We start from the raw sequence: 20,291 nt of genomic DNA, 5'->3' as shown, positions 1-20,291 counted from the left end.
GAAGGTGAATCAATATGTGTATAGGCAACTACAACATTTTTTTTGCTGTATGTGGTGATCAGTTGTTGTTTCTGTTATTACCTATAGAGGGCAGATGTGTTCGGTAGGTACAGGAAGGATACCTAGGTGGCAAGGAAGCGGATTTAGGAGGAATACGTAAAAAGCACATGGTTGTGAAAACCCAGCGTGAACATTAAACGAGGCTACGTGCCAGTTAACAATATCATTCTGAGTGTGTTTATTGAGTAAACACAACACTGTATTGCGTCTCCTCCGGGAAACACTTAATAAAGGTATTGAAAGAGTTAACGCGGACTATTTGCTGATTGACAGGAGAGTGAACCAACCGAGTTGTTCTCCGCCTCCCGACCATTCAACCAATGAGTGGAAAGTTTAGTGGTGACGCAATTTGGGAAACGTCAGCAATGTCATTAATGAGGTCTTCCAAGATGTCCTCAGAAGTTGGAAGAAATTAATAATAATAACAAGAGTTATAATAAATAATCGTGTCTTGCTCGCGAAAGAGCGGCGGCACAAACAAACTCTTTCTTTTTAATTCGGGGTGTTATTTAAAAAAAAGTGCATGGACTGCGTATTTGCCACTTTGTTTTCGGACTTCCCTGGTAAGCACACCGCAGATCATCATCACTGACTGCTACTCTCACTGCGGACCAGCCAAAGTCAAAGATATCGATTATTTCGGGTTATTTTAGTCCGAGATCCGATACCAGAGAGTGAAATGTAACGAACGACTGTGGTCAACACTGTGTGCGCTCGTGTAACACTCACTGACTGTGTGGCACGTCGCTCCAGAGGATGGATCGGAGTCCATTGAGCTCAGTCACTCAGTCAGTGTTTAGTGACAGCGTTTCTGTGACAAACTGGAACTTGAGCAGCAGTCGGTGTATCAGTTTGGGGGAGGATCGTGTCATGATGATGTCCAGTTAGATCCTTCCAGACCAGTCCAGTGTATCGAGAGATGTGTCCAGTCCAGTTAGATCTTTCCAGTGAGTGTAAATTGAGATGACATGTCATGTTTGTTGTCTAGTATGCCCAACACTGAGATGACTGTCCAGTGCCTTTAATCCGGTGAAGTGTGTCCAGTCTAATTTGGGTAATCTGAACTGGGTTTCTAAGTACACTTACTTGCCCAAGTAGTGACTAAGGGTTGGTTGTACATGGGAGACGACGTGTACCAGACCTAGTGTTTTATTTAATCGGTTTATCTTCTTCATCCCAGCCGAAGACGATGTCCGCCTCACATCGCAGAAACACGTGACAACGTGTCCGACGTGAGCGATGCCCGAAACCGGGATCGAGATCATTTTAATGAGTGTTATGGCCTCAACGCTAGTCTGGCGTGGAAAGGCGCTTAATCCCCACCTCTTCCGTTACTCACCGTCTCCCGAAGGCCGTGATTGGTCGCGGTGCGACACTGAACTGTCAATCACATCCGCCGCTCTGCGCTTCCGGGTGTCGAATTCGCTGTCGACAGGTGCAAAGGTTCAGACATTTAACTGCAATATCGTGGTTTAAGTCACAAACCGCGCATTCTGTACACTTTAAGGGTCGTTTTGGTAATATTAGTCACGAAGTTCTCTTCAGCGAATGTAACCGTGCTGCTTTTGTCGTGAACCTCGCGTCAGTTTCGCATAATTTGAATTTCTACTCTCTGACGAGTTTTTTTTGAGCAGCTGGGCTGTGTGACGCGCCCGGCCGTACGGAGTTGGGTGATGCCATGGCACGGCCTTTAAAAGTGAATTTTACTGAAAACAGGTGTCTTCTTTCTGCCGATATTTACTGGAAGCACTGGAAAACAGTGGATTAGCGTTCACTGTGTGTGAGTGTGGAAGTGGTTTTTCGGTCGAACCCCCCTGCCCTGGCCTGGTGCCCTGCATCACCATGGCTTGTCAAGGGAGGGTACTACTGCAGGAGGGGAGATTGAAACCTGTGACCTTTAGTTTAGGTCCAAGGCACCAACTCTAACCACTGTGCTACCAGCTGCCTCTTTTTTCCCCATTATGCAGTGGCTTACTGTGAATTTAGAGTAATTACTTTGATCAGGGTTATTATAGCGAGAGCAGGGATTCAAACCTGAGTCCTTCACATTGCAGGGTAACAGCCCGAATCACTGCGCCACCTGCTGCGCAGTACTTATTGAAGCATGAGAGCGCATTTCTTTACTGGACTCTCTTGCTCCTCTCCTTTTCAGTGTCCTCTTGTACATGACGGCCTTGTTCTTCTTGCTTGCAGGGCAGTAGAGGAAAGGTCATGAGGTGCTTCCTCGTCTACGGGTGAAGGCAGCCGTTTGAGTGAAATCTGTGGGCCGGTGCAGGTGTCGCCACGCTGCCGCGGAGGGACGACTCCACTATGTTCGCAAAGTTGAAGAAGAAGATTGCAGAGGAGGCGGCCACAGGCCCTCGACCCGGAGGCCGAATGCCCCGCTCCATCAGCAAGGAATCCATCACCTCCATCGGTGCGGACTCCGGAGATGACTTTGTAAGTGTCCTGCATCTGGTACTCCACTTCTAAATAAACACTCTGATCTACTTGGTTGAGGCAGCTTCCAGTTTTGCATCTTTAGCTGTTTATACATTATGTCTAAATAAGCTATTACATTGATTTACCTGTTGATATAGCTGGTTAATTTTTAGTGGAGCAATTGAGGGTTGGTACCTTGCTTAGGGTTATTACAGCAGGGGCTGGGATTAAATTTACAACAACTGAGTCCAGGTGCTCCAGTTATGATGTCACCTGCTGCCCTGTACAGCTAGATGCTTTAGTCAAGTGATTCAGGTTGAGGGAAGTGCGATGGCTCAATCGGTACTGCTGGTCCTTGTCAGCATCTGGGCTGTAGGTTCAGACATGGGTTCAAATCTGACTCGGTCTATGTGGAGTTTGTATGTTCTCTTGGTGTCTGAGTGGGTTTCTTCCCATAAACCTAATACATGATGTTTCAGGTTGATTGGTGGCTTTAAATTGTGCTTATGAGATATGATTGCATGGAGTGCCATCAAGGAAGTATCCCACATTGCAACCGATGTTTCAGGGATAGGCCATGGACCACTGCAACCCTGCATTGGACAAGTTGTTGATGCAGGAATGGATAGGTGGAATTCTAATTGAGTAGCCTTGGGTGCAATGACAGAGCTTTTACTAGGAGTGGTAGCCGATAAGTTTCTGATTTAGCTCCTCATTCAGTGCTACCTGTTGTATTTTTCTCAAAAGCAGTTTTCATGCTGCCAGTATTTGAGGGGAAAGAATACTTTGAGAAGGTTGTGTATTGTTGGACCGAATTTCCTCTATTGCTTCCTGTTTTACCAGATTTCTGCAGCGAAATGATCTTGGCAGACGAAATGAGCTTTCAGGGCTCTTGCCCCATTTAATTTTCTGTGTTACTTCGGGAATGGCTACAAGACTATTATGTCCTTTATAATGCTTTTGAGATCATTCATATCAGTTCTGTGTAATGAAGCCTTGTGTCCTGAGCTGCTGGAGGAAAAGGAGCAATTGTGGGTCATGACAGTAATGATAATGACTTAATATAATATAAAGAATTCCCCCCAAATTGAATTGTAATTGTACTGTAACAATTATGATGTCACTACTGTACTAAAGCCCCTTTGCCATTGATAACTGCTTATTCCAGGGCAGGGTCACAGTGATTCAGGTCCTATCCAGGCAGCATATGGCGTGAACTAGTGTATGGCCTGGATGGGATGGAGCTCATTCTGTGACACGTACATAGACTGTGGGCCATTCTAGAGTAACAGTAATTAAAAAAAAAAAAATATATAAATGGTTCCCTTAAAAGGAATTGTTGGGAATATCTTTATTTGAAGGGACCACATTTGTTGTTAACTGTTACACCATAAATGAATAATCTTCAGTCTCACCTTTTTATAATTTATTTTTTTAAAAAAAATTCTGTAATGTCAGGTAGCTCAGCTCTTGAATAGTGTTCACTCAGCAAAATGTCGATTCAGACCTCCCCCCCCCCCCCACCATATGTTTTCCCAGAGGTTTATATGTGTCTGCTTTGCAAAATGACAGATGATGATAATGAACGTCTTTTTAGAGATTAGTGTAAGGGATACAGAATTCAGTATTCAAATCTTTTATTTTCTAAAAGCTCTATCAAGCAGAGAGAACTTTCCATATGCAATATTGAAATGGTTAAGAGAACTGAAGACACATCTGCCAGATGAAGTTCGAATTCCTCAATTCTCCTTGAAGGTAGAGAAGGACTTCTGTTAACCTGTCATTAAACGGTTCTGCCTTTCTGGTCAAACACATCCAGTGGGTGTCACCATTAATATGCCTCAACATCAGACTCAGCTGGAACTTTCTTTGCAGGTGTAGTAAACACTTGGTTTTGCACATCCTCTGCTGAGGATCAGGCCTTAATGGCAACTTGTTGATATATGTTGGATCACCAGAGGAAGCTGTCATGCTGACACTCTGAGGACCAAAATTGTTTCGGAGGTTTTGAGTCTGGTGCTGATTTTTGAACCTCCCAGCTCAGTAAAGTAGATGCAGTCAGGAAGTGTTCATTTCTGTTTCTACAAATGGCTGTATTGTGCTGGCAAACATTTCTCAGTGTTGTGGCTGAGGAAACTCAATCCCTCGGTATCCTCACCCCCCATGGGGTTCTTTCTCTGAGCCAGCACTGAAGGGTAACTTGACACGGTCTCATTGTTGGTCAACGTTATTCCTCAACCTTCTGAACCTTTACATCTTTATGTTTCTAACATGGCGCCTGCATCACCTCATGTCACCCGCACTGTTATTGCTTCATGCGTTTTTTTTGTGTTTTACATTAGGCATTTGATGTTAAGCAGCTGTTTTTGACACTATAAACTGATGTGCACCCTCTTTACCTCAGCGCCGTTTGTGAATGTTATTTATATGGAATAAAGCAAAGATTATCTGCAGTGTTAAGTCAGTTCACTTCCTGTTACAGGGACATTAAAGGTTGTTCATAAATATGCAAGTGCTAGCTATGTATTTTCAAAAATTTGTATTGACACCAAATTAGGTTTAAACACAAGCATTTTAGCCTTTGTCCTCACTGGGGTGCATCTTAAACACTCTGAAATCTCAGGACAGTATTTTTTAATTTGTAAAAATCTATAGTGTCTACTGCCCCTTGTGAAACCTGAAACTTCTCCACAGGTTGTCTAGGGCCGTATTTGCTGTAGAATGACGTTTGTTTTTTCCTCTGTGTGTGCGTGTACCTGTCCCTTGCCCACAGGCTTCTGATGGGAGCAGCTCCAGGGATGACCTCCCTTTCCAGCTGCTCAGGAGGAATGGCCAGATCCGCAAACTGGAGGCAAAGCTGTCTGGTAAGTCAGGCCTTGGGTTTGGAAGTCTTCAGCCTTGGCCCCAGACGTAGAGGCCCCTGGAGGCCAGGTTCTGGGGCCTCCAGAGAAAGTTGGGCCAGAACTGCCCTTGTTTTTAGTTTAATGTTTCCAGACATGGGGAACTGAAAGGCCGGGTGTGCTAGGGAACGGGGAGAGTCCGTGTTGCAGCTCTACAGCCGGAGAGATGTAGTGCTTCAAGTAGAATAGATGCTGCCTGTGTCCCACTACCTTCTACCCCGTCCTGTGTGGCCCTCCGTCCTCAGACCACCCGTCTGTGTGACCCCCCCCACCCCCCTGAGCGGAGGTTAAGGGAAGGCTCACCTTCATGCGACCTCTTAATTGGGATGGTTTTCTCATTTTAGAAAATCATTTTCTTTCTCCTCCATTTTATTTTGTACTCACTCATGTTTATCCTTTCTGTTGTCCCTGTTTTTATTTTTGCCCTCTGCCCTGTGTTACGTGTGTGTTTATGCTTGTGATCCCTCCTTCCCCTGACTCCAACCCCTGCTCCCAGACTACGCTGAGCAGCTTCGACTTCTGCAGAAGACGAAAGAGAAGCTTGAAATTGCATTAGAAAAGCATCAGGATTGTACGTACCCCTTACTCTTCCTTGCATCTCTCTTCCCTTTCTTTCATTTCTGTAACGGAAGTGCTTTCCTCGGCTGCTGCATGGTTGCCACCGTGCTTCCATCATTGTTAAATCACTCACTGAATCCCAGGAGCCATTTCAGCACAGTAAACGAACCCACCAGAGCAACCTTTTTCTTTAGGCGTGTCGATCTCACTCTCACAAGCTAACTGTTAGACCTTCTTTTATAACACTGGCCGGTTTTTAAAGTGATTTTTCCACAGTTATGTGTACAGTTGTTAACATGTCAGTGAAATTAAATCTGGTCTTCCACTGTTGCATAATTTGCCCCAAGAAGTATTATTTTTATCTGATACTCAGCTATAGTTAACCCCCAAAATTTGGATAACTTATTTTGGTTATTTATGAACCGTTGAATGCCCCATCACACTGGCATGATTTTAGAATTTGCCTTTAACTATAAATATGAATTTCTTAGTTAGCAGGTAATGTAGTGGTTCTGATTTCCCTGAAGTTTTAAGGTTCCTGTTTTGAGTCCCCACCTTGCTGTGGTACCCTTGAAGAAGGTACACACCCTGAATTGAAACAGTAAGGAAACCCTGCTGTATAAATAAGAAAATCATTATGAAATTGATTGCCTAACATTGTAATGTCACCTTGGACAAAGAAGACAGATAAATACGGTTGGTGATGTTGATGGTAATTATACTGTCATTAGTGTTGTATGCTATAAACTTTAGTTCAACATAAGATGTCAGAGGTTTCAGATAACAAGCATTTTTCCAGGACATGTGACTAAAGCTTATTTACAGTTGCTGCATGTCTAAAAAAGAAAAAATAACAGCTTGTAAGAAAAAATAACAGCTTGTTCTCTTCTCCTCTTTGGTTCCCTTTCTGAGTTGTTGTAATGATGGCAGTGGCCTGCTTGAACATAGCCTGCTGCAGCTGCGCGGCGCACAGGGTGGTTCACCAGAGTAACAGCACTCCACGGCTACATTCTTGCCGCACTGCGCCTAATAAAAGGAGGTTTTCCTCTCCCATTTTACCCCAACTTCCTTCATACTTTAGGAACTTGTACACTGGCCTCTTGTATTACGAACATTTTAACTGAGAATTTTCAAGGATACATTTTCAACATATTTATATGTTTTCTTCACTTGCCTGTTTTCTAAAATTCCTGTTTTCAACAGAGCAGATTTCAGAATAGGAGTAACCTTAATTCACTTCCACAGTGTTTACAGCTCGTGTATGGTGTTCCTGACTGTTTTTGATCAATAAAAAGGTCAGAAATTTAGTTGGAAGCTGGCATTGAATAGAGGTTTGTGCAGACAAATGTTTTTCCAAAATTTTATTTTCTGGTCATGTTACATTGTAACTCGAAGTTAATGATATTAAAATGTCATTCATGGTATTTTTTTTTGTATTTCTTATAGGTATATTTAAGACTCAGCACATAAGTAGATCTGTTCTTATTTTGTTGATGTTGAGTTAGGGTAGAAGCGACTGTGGAGTTGTGAGCAAATTGAATTAGCAGATTTTTGGTCCCGTTTGTGTTCGTAAGTTGAGGATCCAGTGTATAACAGCTGTATTTTGTTGGTTGAAACTCTTCGTCCCATAGCTTTAACCTTGCTGATGCCTTACCCCCGATCTGGCTCAAACCAGTGTTCTTTTGCTCTCCTGTATCTGTACACCTTTGTGCACTGAGGTGTGAAGACAGCTTGCAGTGTTGTGGGAAACAATGGGTCCTAATACTGTCTTTGTCTTTCCAGCCTCCATGAAGAAACTGCAGGAGCAGAATGAGACGTACCAGGCCAATAGAGCCAAAATGGCCGAGGGCATGGCGCTGGCTCTCGAAAAGAAGGATCAGGTGAAAGCCGAGCTCTCGTCCCGTTTCTTTTCTGCCTGGTCGAGGTTCCTACACATGGGAGGTGACAAACGTGATCAGGGTTTCAATAGGCATGTGCTTGTGGCAGCGACTGCGTATATAATAAATGAATGAGTAAAATTGCTTTGAATGTCAGATCTTTAAATGCTGAACCCTGCCTGTGTTTGTAGGAATGGATGGATAAGATGGCTCTTCTGGAGAAGGTAAATGCCTACTGATTTTGAAGTGTATAAACAAATGAAAATGGCAGGTCAGCTCAGCAGCACCCCTCCCCCACCGCAGGAGAAGGTAGCTCTCTCATCGCGGCTGAATGAGATGATGGAGCAGAGTCTCAGTCTGTTCCAGAAAAGGGATGACCTGGATGAGCTGGAGGGCTTCCAGCAGCAGGAGCTGGCCAAGGTGAAGCACATGGTGCGTATGTGTGCCTCAGTCTCTGTCACCTCGTTTGCCTCGGTCTGCCATGTTTTTACCGCCGAAGTCCTTGCTGAGCTTGTTCTAGGATAATGGTTAAAGGCCTTAATTTGTGAGTTGTTTTTCTTGCTTGCCTTTTGGTTGGGAGCTTTGTTTTCCTTTCCTCAGTTACCAGCTAGATTGCGTTATAGCTTTACTAGCTAGTATAGTCTTATAGTCATTAAATGTATAAAGTTGTTAAATATAGTATTTTATCTGTTGGATTACTTTGTCTGCTATATCTGTGTCTGCTGTGTCTTTTGATCCTTTGTTCAGTGCTTTGTGTTCCTGTGTGAGAAGAGTGCTTTAAAAGAAATAAATTGAATTTAATTTAAGAGCCAGGTGGGGCTCTCTTTTTGTACCCAAATATTCAAATGGAATTCCTTGCACTTAAACTGAATCCTCAGTGGAAAAACATATCAAAATTCCAGCAGTGGGCACTCTTTGAATATGCAGCTGGCAATAGTTCCTGTCATCAAAAGCAGCAGCTAAGGGACTAAATAGTAAGAAGAATAATTGTGGGGGGGGGGGTGTTAGTTGCAGGGGGCAGTGCTGTACTCCGCAAACTGGTCCCACTGTCAATTTACATTTACGTGTACTCCTAAAGTTGTACAGAATCTGGAATTAAAAAAGTGAGTGCAATGAAAACTGATCTGAAATAATTGAAAAGGGCTGAAAAAATTGAAGAATGATGAACTTGTAATGGACAGAGAAATTTAGATGCACATGAAGTACTTAATACATATTATACATGCATATTGTGGTTTAAAACCTCAGAATTAGAGTGAGGTCTTGAAAGGGCAGGGTACTGGAAAATGAGCCATCAGATGACCTGTGACTCTGCTTTTTTTTTTCCCCTGGCCAGCTGCTGAGGAAGGAGGAGCTCCTGGGCCAGAAGGAAAAGGAGCTTCAGCAACAGGCCAGGGAGCTCCAGACAACTCAAAGTGCACTTGCTGATGCTCAGGACAAGCTGCGCCTTCTAGAAGAAGAGTGGCATGAAAGTTCTCAGCTCCAGAAGAAGCTGCAGGCCGAGAGGTAAGGTCCACGAGTGCTTCTCTGACGTGTGATTAAGTGGAGTATTCTGGATTAAATTAATTTGTTACTGGATGATTTACATTGTCACTTGTTTAGCTTATGCTTTTCCTGCTAAATACACTACACTAAACTCCCTAAAATATTTCACCCATCTATACGGCAGAGCAGTGTGACATATACACACAGTATGGGCAGTGAACATTGCCCAGCTCACCTGAAATGCATGTCTTTGGTCTGTGGGAGGAAACCAGAGCACCTGAAGAAAACCTCATGTGAACATCATGTTTCCATCATGATAAATGACAAAATGCAAAGGATGACTGTTTGACCTTTTAGACCTACTGCAGTATGTTGTACCTCCAACTGGAAGACAGAAGATGTCATAGTTAAAGCCATCACCTTTCAGTGAAAGGCCTTGAGTTTGAATACCTCCTCCTGACGTAGTGTCTTTAATCAAGGTACTTACCTTGAAGTGAAACAGTAAAAATCACCTTGCTGAATAAATGTAGAAATTGTTCTAAGTAGCTTAGTGTACAAACCAAATGTTGAGTGAATTTACAGAAGTGTCATATCAATGAATAATAATATTTATTATTATTAGTACCATTATTATTGAGACTGTATTGAGCCAGGGGAATAGGTGAGGCAGGAATCAGCAGGAAGCTATTTGAGGAAATGAGCTGGAAAGACTGGGTATGGAATGACTGTTTGGTTCGTGGAGTGTTACGGGTGTCAGGGTTATGTCTGTGAAGCTGCAGGTGTCTCTCATGCAGAGAGGAGCTCTTGGGGGTGAGGCTGCAAGCAGACAAGAAGATCTCAGAGATGGAAGGCCAGACCAGGGAGTTCCGGGACCTCATCCAGCAGCTTTCGAAAGACCTCGAGACGGTTAGCAAGTCCTCGTTACTCCAGCAGGGACCTGGCACTGGCGGTGATCGCCTGGTGTAAATGGACCCTGTAGTGCTCGTATGTTACTGCTAGTGGCAGCATTTTGCTACCTTTAGAGTACCTGTGTGTTTGTGCACCTCTCTACAATCTGCTGATTTTTGCCATCTGTCCCTCAGTCGCAGAGCAGTGCGGCCAGCCTGGAGCAGTCTCTCCACTCATTGCAGGCCGAACACGAAGTCTTGAAGTTACAGCATGAGCAGCACAAACAGAAGGTGAGTCTGAGGATCTGGTGCTCATTCCACACTACTCCCAGCAGCCAGTGAGCTGGGGTTTGGCCCTCTTCAGACTGATGTATCCTGTCCATAATGAAATATTCAGGACAAATAATGTTGGGTATCAAACATTTTCTAAATAGTTCTCCATCATTATATAGAGGTTATCAGTTTAAAACTTTAAAGGAAATGGCTGTAAGGACAGCATGTGCCTTAAATTTGAAGGAATGGCTGGACAGCAGGGGGCATAGTGGTTAGAGCTTTTGAATTTGGACTCAAAGGTCTCCTGTTCAAATCCGAAGTACTGCTGTAGTACCCTTGATACTTACCCTGAACTGCTACAGTAGAAGTTGCTATGCTGTATAAATGGGTAAATAACTAAGTCACTATACAGAAATTTATCAGGTAAATGAATGAATGAACCCATTCCTAAGATTTACATTTATTTGTCGATTCAGAGTTAGCGTTTTGATCAATTATGAGCTGGGATTCAAGCCTTGTCCTTTTATGTGTAAGGTAGTGACTGTAACCACTATGTGACCTACTGGGCTTGATAAAAATGTATGAAATTTGGAGGTCTCTGATGGAACAGATTCACTTTATTTCCCCCCGCCATTCTATCCAGGTGGCTATGGCTGAAGAGGAGAAGGACCGCCTGGTGTTGGAACTCCAGGAGAAAGTCTCCTGCCTGGAGAGGCGTCTGCAGGGGAACTTGACAGAAGATGAACATTTGAAGGAGCTGCTGAAGGAGGTAATGGATGGAGGATGGAGAGTTCCGGCACAAGTTGAACGGGCTCCTATAGCAGAGCCAGTCAATGTTGTCTGTCATCCCGTGTGCAGAAATGTGCACTGGAACAGAAGGTGGAGGAAACGAGGGCAGAGCTGTTGGAGGCACGGACCAGCCACGCGGGAGCGGTCAGCTCACTGGAGGCGCAGGTGAGTGCTGGGCGTGTCTCCTGAGCTTCCACGACCACCCAAGGCATACAGGACTCACTGCCCAGTACCTGCCTCTTCCTCTCACAGATATCCAGACTGAAAAGCACTATGGCAGAACTGCAGACCCTGCTGAGAACCAGAAACGAGAGCCTGCAGTCTCTCAGAGAGAATAGTGAGGTGCAGGTGAGTGAGGCACTCTGGGTAAGGTTCCCAGTTAACTTTGTGAAATGTAAATGTGCTATGCTGCTGTTTTGTATGGAGGTGATGTTGTTTGTACTTATAAAAAGTAATTCCTGCTTGTAATGTCATTAAAAAAACACAAAAGCAGAATCTGCCATGTGACACCCCCCACCCTCCCGCTGTTGCGCCCCCTGCAGGTCACTGCTCTGCAATTGCAAGTGCAAGAGAGCCAGGAGAAGCTGAAGAGCAGTGAGCAGCAGATGGCTGACAAAGAAACGCATATCCAGCAGCTGGTGAGACCATGGGAGAGTGTACGGGTTTACTGTAGTGTCGCTCTTTGTATTGCTGCTGCAGTTGTTGCCAGCTCTGGTCCCTGGTGACCATGGTTCTGCAGATTAGCCCAGAATACACTTTGAGTGCCAACTTGATGGCTAAATCACTCTCTTGCTTTCGTTTCCTTCATGATCTTGTGAGATAAGGACAGGTTAGGTTGACCCACATTGGCTCTAACCCTCACAGCAGGCAGAGTGGAGTGTGACCAGTGAGCGCCTGCAGCAGCAGTGCCAGGAGAAGGTTGCTCGGCTGGAGGCTCAGGTTACAACCCTGGAGATGGCCCGGGACATCGATCGAACCACTACTCAGCACAGGATTGTGAGCGTCAACATGGAAATACACTACTTCATCTATAAAATGGTCTAAAGTTTTTTAAATTGTGAGCATGCATACAGTTGTTAAATTGCATTATTGGGTGTTAAATAACCGGATAATGAATTTAACCTATGTGGTAGGTAAAGTGAATGTATAAATGTATGCATTGACTCCTCATGTTAACAAAGTTACACATTTTCAGGAGAATTTTCTTCATAAAGCTTTAGAAAAGTTTCTGTACCAGAATTGTTTATCCTCCCAAGCCAATAGATGGCAGCAGTACACCCAGACAGAATAGAAGTGTAGAACCACCTTAATACAACCCATTTCCATAGTGTTTACAGCTTGTTGCTGAGTGCTGGGGATGAATAACAATAAAGCACACTGTACATATTAACAGCATATTTTTATTTTATTACTTTAATGTGGTTTGAAGTTAATATAAATGTTAAAATAGCCTTACTGAGCATTTTTAACCATCTGAGACTTTTATATAATTTAACCAGGAAATTGAGGTACATCTGTGTTGCTAAGCTTTTATTAATTGTGACTTAGTGGTACAAGTGACTTTGTAGTTAACAAATCGTGTAACACATCGACTTCTGCAGATTACTTTGTAAGTTGAGGAGCCGGTTTATGTGCGTACAAACTGGCCGTTTTGCTCTCCAGTCCTTTCATTTGTGGAGTTGGATAGACGTCTTCAGTGTTACTCGATCCTACTATGGTAGTAGGACACAGTGGGGTGGTCAAGCGCAGCCATTAAAAATTGAAAACTCCAACAATGGATTCTCCTTGTCTTTCTCTCTCTTGTTTTGTTTGTTTGTTTGTTTGTTTGTTTGTTACCTTTTATTGACCTCTTGTCTCCAAACCTGTCACTGCGTGTCCCTCCATCCCGCTCCAGAGCGAGCTGGAGCAGGAAAAGGAGAACCTGCTGAGCTCCAAGAGCGAGATGGAGAGCTTGCTGAACAGAACAGCTGAGGAGCTGGAACAGGCCAGGGTGAGTCAGACCACAAATGCATGTAGATGCAGCATGCAAACTCACTCAGTCACAGAGACGCATGCACTTTGCTGCTGTTAGATTGCTGTAGCAGTTAAGGAGCTGGACCAGTAGGTTGCAGGTTCCAGTTTTATGAGGGGTACCATTTTACAATGGAGCAGATTGTACACACTGATAAATCATAAGTATTTTTTTCAGTTAATGTGCCTTATAAACATATCATGTACTGGTTAAGGACACGAATTTATAACTAGAAGACAGATGGGTATCTTGATTGCTGGTGACCTCTCACATGGTGTGCACGGTAAGGGAGTAGTACAGAAGCGGTTTGTGTTTGTCTTTTTTCATGCATGGATATTTAATTACATGAGCAACCTGCTTTACCCCAGTTCTGTGTTAAGTTTGTGTGTTTCCCTTCATGTTTGTTTGCTTTCTCTCAAGTCTCCAGCTTTCATTCCCATAGCTTGGCTCAGCATGTTCCGTCTTTGCCTTTCAGGCAGAGCTGGACAGCAGGCAGACCGTAAGCGTGGAGATCGCCAAGGCCCTGGAGGAGACCAGGAGGCAGAAGGAGGAGCTGCAGGAGCAGGTGGGCTCTTTGAGAGTAGCAGGGGTCCAAGCAGGAGTGTAAACTCTGATGCCTCAAATCAGATGATATCCTGACATTTTTGCAGCTTGAACATTAATAGGAAGCAAGGGCTGCTATTCTCCTGCCTCAGCAGGTTCTTGACACCTTTGTGTAGCTGAATAGGACAGTTAACTCAGTAAGTAACTCACTTTGTCTTACTGGAGAACTTTGTACCTCCTGCTGGAAGATAGGAGGCGGAGTGGTTAGAATAGTCAACTTGCAAGGAAAGACCCGGGTTCAAATCCCTGCCCCTGTGGTAGTACACTTGATCAAGGTTACTTTGAAATAAGTAATTTTGTTATTTAGTTTGCCACTATCGTTTTGCCGGTGTAAGTGTGCCTTGTTATGTCTCATGTTGAACTGCTGTGTGTGAATTCTCATACAGGAATGAATAAAGTATTATCCTAAGTTTTTTTTTTTTTTTTTTTTTTTTTTTTTTTTTTTTTTAAATAAAAAAAAACCCAGCTGTATAAATGGGTGAAAAATTATAAGGATCTTGGAGTACAAACATGTCAGTTGCTTTGGAGAAAATTTTCAGATAAACGAATAATAAGAATCTGTTAGTGTTGTTTGAAAGTCACTTTGGATTAAAGTGTGGCTGAAGCAGTTAGTTTGTGTCTCCTGCAGGTCGGGGACATGGCTACGGCGCTCAGCACCCGACAGGATGAGCTGGCTAAGGTCACAGAGCAGCTGGGTCTCAGGGAGGAAGAGCTGCAGGTCCTGCAAGAGGGTAAGACAACAGGGCTGTGGAGTTCTTCCAAGAAGGAGTGTAGCCTCTTCTAAAGAGGCTCTACAAAGATCAGCTGGACTTTTTCTAGGAAGAGCTCTAAAGAAGGTTTTAACCTTCAGTCTCCCTCATCGGTTGGGTTGGCTGCCGTCCATGTGATGGTCTTGTTTACTGTACACGCTGAACTTGTATGTCAAGAAATACTGATTATTGAAAGGCGTTTCCAGATGGTGATGGTCATGGCTGGTCAGAGAGTAATAGTCTTAGGAGCTGTAGATGATAACGGTTAGTTGGTTATTACCAGGTAGCACTGGTATGAAGAGCAATTGAAATGCACCTGTGTTTCTGGATGATGATGATTATTGCTAGTCAGAGGCTGTCTGTTTGACGAGCTGTTTCCCACATGCGGCAGAGCTGCGGACCACCAAGGCTGACCTGTCTCAGCTGCGAGCAGAGGCGGAGCTCCGGAGCAGGGAGGTGGAGCAGCGGGAGGCGGAGATGGAAGCCCAGCTGGTAACCCTGAGGCAGGAGGTGCACACCAAGAACCAGCAGCTGGATACGTGGCAGTCTCGGGTCAGAACCGCACACGGGAAAGGAATTGAATGGTGATCATAGAGCAGCTCCATGTGAATTGATTTGAATTAATTTGGAAATAACTAAACTGGAATGTCCAACTTCAGGTCTCTGACCTGGAGCTTGAAGTGGAGGCCCTAACGGAGCAGCAGCAGCCATCAGCAGGAGGTGAGATGGAGCAGAACGGGGCGGTGACAGCAGATGACCTGGCCCATGTGCAGACGACCAATAAGGAACTGGAGCAGCAGCTCATGGAGAAGAACAAGGTGTGTGCTGCAGGTGTGAAGCGCTCCAGCCCCAGGGGCGTGGTGGGTTTGCCCAGTTTGTACCACACAGGTTCTTATTGGATGAGATCTATTTATTTTAATGTTTTTAATTTCCTTTCTACAAGCAGTCTATTTTAGTACTGTATCTCTACTCTCTGTTCTTTAGACAATCAAGCAGCTACAGCAGAGGCTGGCAGAACTGAAAAGGACCCTTCAGAAGGAGCTGGTGGGTCTGATCATCATCTTCATGTAACGTTTTATTAATCTCAGCTTCTTTTGGACCCCTCAAACCCAAAAATATTCAAACAGTTTTTGTGGCACACTTAGTTTTCTAGGGTATTTGATATATATGGATATTTTATGCAGTCATATTATATTAGTATAGTACGGTATCTTTAGCATAGAGCTGCCTCATTTGGACTGAAAGGACCCAGGTTCGAATCCCACCCCTTGCTGTAGTACGCTTGATCAAGGTATTTACCCTGAATTGATAGAGTAAAAATTACACAGGTTTTAAATGGGTAAATCATTAAGTCCCCTAGCAGAAGAAAATTCAATCACTTAGTGGGATTGTTTGCTTTGTTTTATAAGTTAGCAACTCTCTCACACACACACTATCTGAAACCGCTTGTCCCATACGGGGTTGCGGGAAGCTGGAGCCTAACCCGACAACACAGGGCAAAAGGCTGAAGGGGGAGGGGACACACCCAGGACGGGACGCCAGTCCTTTGCAAGGCACCCCAAGCGGGACTCAAACCCCAGACCCACCGGAGAGCAGGACCCGGTCCAACCCACTACGCCACCGCGCCCCCCTTAAGTTAGTAACTGCAAATCAAAATTAAATTTTCCACATTCTCACCTTCGCCATGAACAAAGTCAGGTTTTGATCTCCAGCTGTAAGCAGAGACAGAAATCTTCAGTTCATCCTTATAGCAGATTTGTTGAAATGTGTGTGCACATACATAGTTTTGTGTTCCTGTAGCTAACTGCTTGGTTTCTGCATCTCCATCTCTGGTGCAGAAACTGAAACCAGAAATGGAGCCAGAGGTCAAGGAGAAGCGGCAGGATGTGAAGGCCGACAAGCCAGAGAGGCCTGAGAAACCCTGCCCTGAGAACCCTGTCCCTACCCCTGGCCCATCCACCACCACCATCACCACCACCGTGACCAACAACGCAGACCTCAACGATTCTCGCGAGATCAACTTCGAGTACCTTAAGCATGTGGTCCTCAAGTTCATGTCATCCAGGGAGGCTGAGGTGATCTCCCTACCCCCCCGTCAGTGCTTGTGAAAAATGGCTAATGATCTCATGTCATAATATCCAGTGCTTTGTATGTGTGTGAGGGAGATATCGTACCATTGTTATCTTGGAGCATGTAATAGGTATGAGATGAACCTGTAAGGTGTGTGTATCCCCTCCCTTTACAGGCGTACCAACTGATAAAAGCCGTCTCCGTGCTGCTAAACTTCACTCGTGAGGAGGAGAACATGCTGAAGGAGACGCTGGAGTATAAGGTCTGCTCCTTTTCAAGTGCCCTCTGATGTTTCACTGTTGAACCTTTAACTCTCATAACGCAACTGGGGCGGGTCAGTTTAGCGTTACAGCTGGCATGGGAAAGTTCTCTTAATGATACTGGGAATTTAATTTGTCATTAGTTAAAATTTTGAAAGGATCTGGCCAATGACCCACAAGAGGTACCTATCGTTCATGTATAGAATGAGGTAGTTTGTTTATAGATGGAAAGCACAGTTCAGCCACCTTTGTGTTCACATTTTACTAGAGTATGTGTGTACACTGGCTCCTCAACTTACAAACACAAGTGAGACTAGAAGTCTGTTCAGTACTTGCTTTGTTTGTAACTCCAAGTCACTTTTACCACTACGTGACAGTTAATAAAAGGTTGCAGGAGACAGCCATCCCCTGATAGGAACACATAGATACGAGGGACAGAGCTTTATTTACTATAGCTATAGTAAAAACATGCTCTGAGATGTTTTAATATTTTCATTTATTTTGAGTTTAATTTAAAATGACTGAAAATAAAAATGCATGGCTTTCACAAACTCCTATTAAATGTAGATTGTTAGTCCAATTACCACATAAACATATGCAATGGTCATTAAGTTATCACCAACACCTAGCAACACCAGACAGGAGCTGTAAACACTGTGGAAATGAGTTGAATGAAGGTGGTCCCACACACTTTTACAACTAGTTTAACAACTTTTAACAATTAATCTGGGAGATGTTTACTGCTCCATGCCTACTGACCATGTAAGTTATAGGCCATGGTCAGTATGCCATAGATATCAGAAAATAAATGGATTTGAAAATGTTCATATCTAAAAATGAGAAATTTAAAAACCCTACTATTTGTAACATGAAGATAGTCTATTTGTGTATAAATACATATTTTTAAACAAAGTGTATGTTCAGAAGTGGAAAGCAGTTCTGAGGTCCTGTTTTGGCTCTTCAGTCTAAATTATTGGGATATAAATGCTTGTTATTAATTTGTGTATTTGTACATTTGTTACTTTTGCAGATGTCGTGGTTTGGATCAAAGCCATCTCCCAAAGGTATAATTCGACCATCCATTTCAGGAACCCCAACCCACTGGAGTTGAAGTCGGGGAGGGGGGGTTGAGGGTCCTCTCCTCCCCACCTTCTGTGTCCCTCTGTCCATATCCAGGATGTCACCCCATCACTGTGGCAACAAAGTTTGTCTTTTCTTTTTAAACAAGACAAAAAACTTTTTAATAAGGACACCGATGTAAACTTTTAATCACTTCCTACCACAGACGGGCACAGTAAATTGTCTCCTTTTGGAGACTGCGAACTAGTACTTTTTTTTTTTTTTGTACTTTTCTCATCATGCTTTCTTAAAGGTAATGAAGGATGATGCCCAGGGACTTGTGCTCCTGAACAGCTCGGAAAAGGACGCATTTATTTTTTAAATCTGTTTGCAGGTGGTGAAGTGTAGTTTCAAAATGGTTGGTTTTTTTAAATATATGTAAAAGGGACTGCAGGCAGCTGTCACACCTCTCACTTTTGGGGAAGATGGCTCGTCACACAGCTGTGACTGACAAATGTTTGCGTTTCCACAGCTGGTGGAGCTCAAGATGTCTGCTTGAACCCTACACCACACGCAGCCCAACCTGCCGTCCTCCCGGGCTCAGATAACAACGGGTTCAGACTCTGTCTTTGTGTTGGGATTTCTGTTTGGTTTTTTCTGCTTTTTTGTTGCCCAGGGCAACAGGGACTTCATAGAGATTCACTGTATTCCTCATGAACTGGGAATGGGCTCACAAAGGCTGACTGTGCCACTCTGGCCTTGTAACATCATGAAATATTGTGCTTTTTTCACAGTTTTGGTGATCTTTTTGGATTTAGTCTAAAATTCAGAGTTTCCACATTCTCTGAAGCGCTGGCCACCATTGGCCAACAGCTTCAGTTTTCTAAAGATGAAGACGAACGGCATTTAAGATGATGTACCTTAACCTGCCTTTGTGTCTGTGTAAAATACATTCCATAAGACTATTTATATATCAATAACTGTATATAAGCATTAAGAGGTTTATAAATGATGGGATGTGTATTACTTTTGTCAGAGCTCTTACAATATTTTCTCTTATTACTAATAAGGTTGTGTTTAATTCATCTTGAGCCTTTGCTGAGGAACCTACCTTGTTCCGGAAGCAAAGATGTTTTTGTGTGTCCAAACTGCATCGGGAAGATAATCACCTATTTGAGGAGGCAAAGAAAAACAGTAATGCATGCCTTGTATTCTGGCAGTGTTTGTTTTCAGAGATCAGCGACTCATTTTCCCGGCTTATCAATATATATCAATATTCAGCAGTACTGCTGTAGTGCAAAGTCCAGCTGTTGAAACTATGGATTCACCAAGAAAACTGATATAGGATGAATTCAGGACTCATCTCTGTGACACTACACTTTACTCTACACTAAGTCCACTTCAGGGTCATAGGCTGCAGTCTCTGCGTACCTCAGGTACGAGACACCGAGCCGAAGTGTTGTCTCAGAACCCTCCCAAAAGTGTTAACAGCTTAGGTTCTGGGCACGTGATCTGACATGCAACAGGCAGGTTGGCTAGTGCCATCTTGATGTACCGTCAGTGGAATTCTCCACAGCAGCGTGATCCAGACGGAGCAGCTTGTACACTTTTAGTCACATCTATTACCCGGTCCTAGTTTGAATTTTCTTTTTGAAAACTGAAGTACCACTACAGATACCCACCAATTCTTACCTTGGGTTTTGTATATTGTAAAGAGAATCTGGAGAAATAATTGTGAAATTATTCTTTGTTTCTTAATGCTGCTTGGGGACTACTTTATAGATGTGTAAACATTCATTTGGATTTGATTAAAGTTAATGTCATGTCTTTGAATGGCTGTTTTTAGTAAGTGGTGTTTAGTTTATCCCTTACTCTTTGGAAAGCAGGGATGTTGAGGTCTTGACGGTGCTAATTTAAAAATCTGTAACATGACTTTGAAAGAGGGGATAAACACACAGAATCTTTGTGAGAATGAGCCTTGAGTTTTGGGACAGTTGCTTTTTGCCAGTTAATCACACATTGAACTTTTGCCATTGACCTTCAGCCAAAAATGAAGATGGATGCCATGGCAACATGTCTTTCCCCTGTCAGTGAGTACACATCTTCCTGGGGGGATGTCAGACTGGACTCCCCTCCCCTTTTACATTTATCCATAAGTTGGGCTTCCCAACAGTTCTTAGCAGCCTCTTAAAACACACTCCAGCATGCATTGAGTTTTTACACCATTCATGTGCTTTTTCTTTTCCCCCATTAAAGTGATCATGTTCAGAATGACTTAATACAATAAAA

General features: G+C 43.6%; 1 protein-coding gene across 3 annotated transcripts; it reads left to right on the top strand.

Moving 5' to 3' along the window:
* Positions 1–410: 410 nt before the first annotated feature.
* Positions 411–20,283, top strand: golga1 (golgin A1). Of its 3 annotated transcripts, none has more exons than XM_018731742.1 (24): positions 411–623; positions 2,254–2,499; positions 5,255–5,345; positions 5,878–5,952; positions 7,722–7,819; positions 8,008–8,040; positions 8,120–8,236; positions 9,153–9,322; positions 10,096–10,207; positions 10,384–10,479; positions 11,105–11,230; positions 11,320–11,415; positions 11,503–11,598; positions 11,793–11,888; positions 12,115–12,246; positions 13,145–13,240; positions 13,737–13,826; positions 14,493–14,595; positions 15,005–15,165; positions 15,273–15,431; positions 15,598–15,657; positions 16,452–16,688; positions 16,859–16,945; positions 17,974–20,283. In XM_018731742.1, exons 2-24 carry the CDS (start codon positions 2,371–2,373, stop codon positions 18,052–18,054), a joined length of 2,541 nt encoding a protein of 846 aa, XP_018587258.1. In that variant the 5' UTR covers positions 411–623; positions 2,254–2,370; the 3' UTR covers positions 18,055–20,283. The 3 variants fall into 3 exon arrangements, with proteins under 3 accessions (XP_018587258.1, XP_018587256.1, XP_018587259.1); XM_018731740.1 differs by having other exon boundaries at positions 8,120–8,248; XM_018731743.1 differs by lacking the exon at positions 5,878–5,952 and having other exon boundaries at positions 8,120–8,248.
* Positions 20,284–20,291: the final 8 nt, after the last annotated feature.

This window comes from Scleropages formosus, chromosome 17 (assembly GCF_900964775.1).
Source record: "Scleropages formosus chromosome 17, fSclFor1.1, whole genome shotgun sequence".
NCBI lineage: Eukaryota > Metazoa > Chordata > Actinopteri > Osteoglossiformes > Osteoglossidae > Scleropages > Scleropages formosus.
This window is presented reverse-complemented; position numbering and strand designations above follow the sequence as displayed.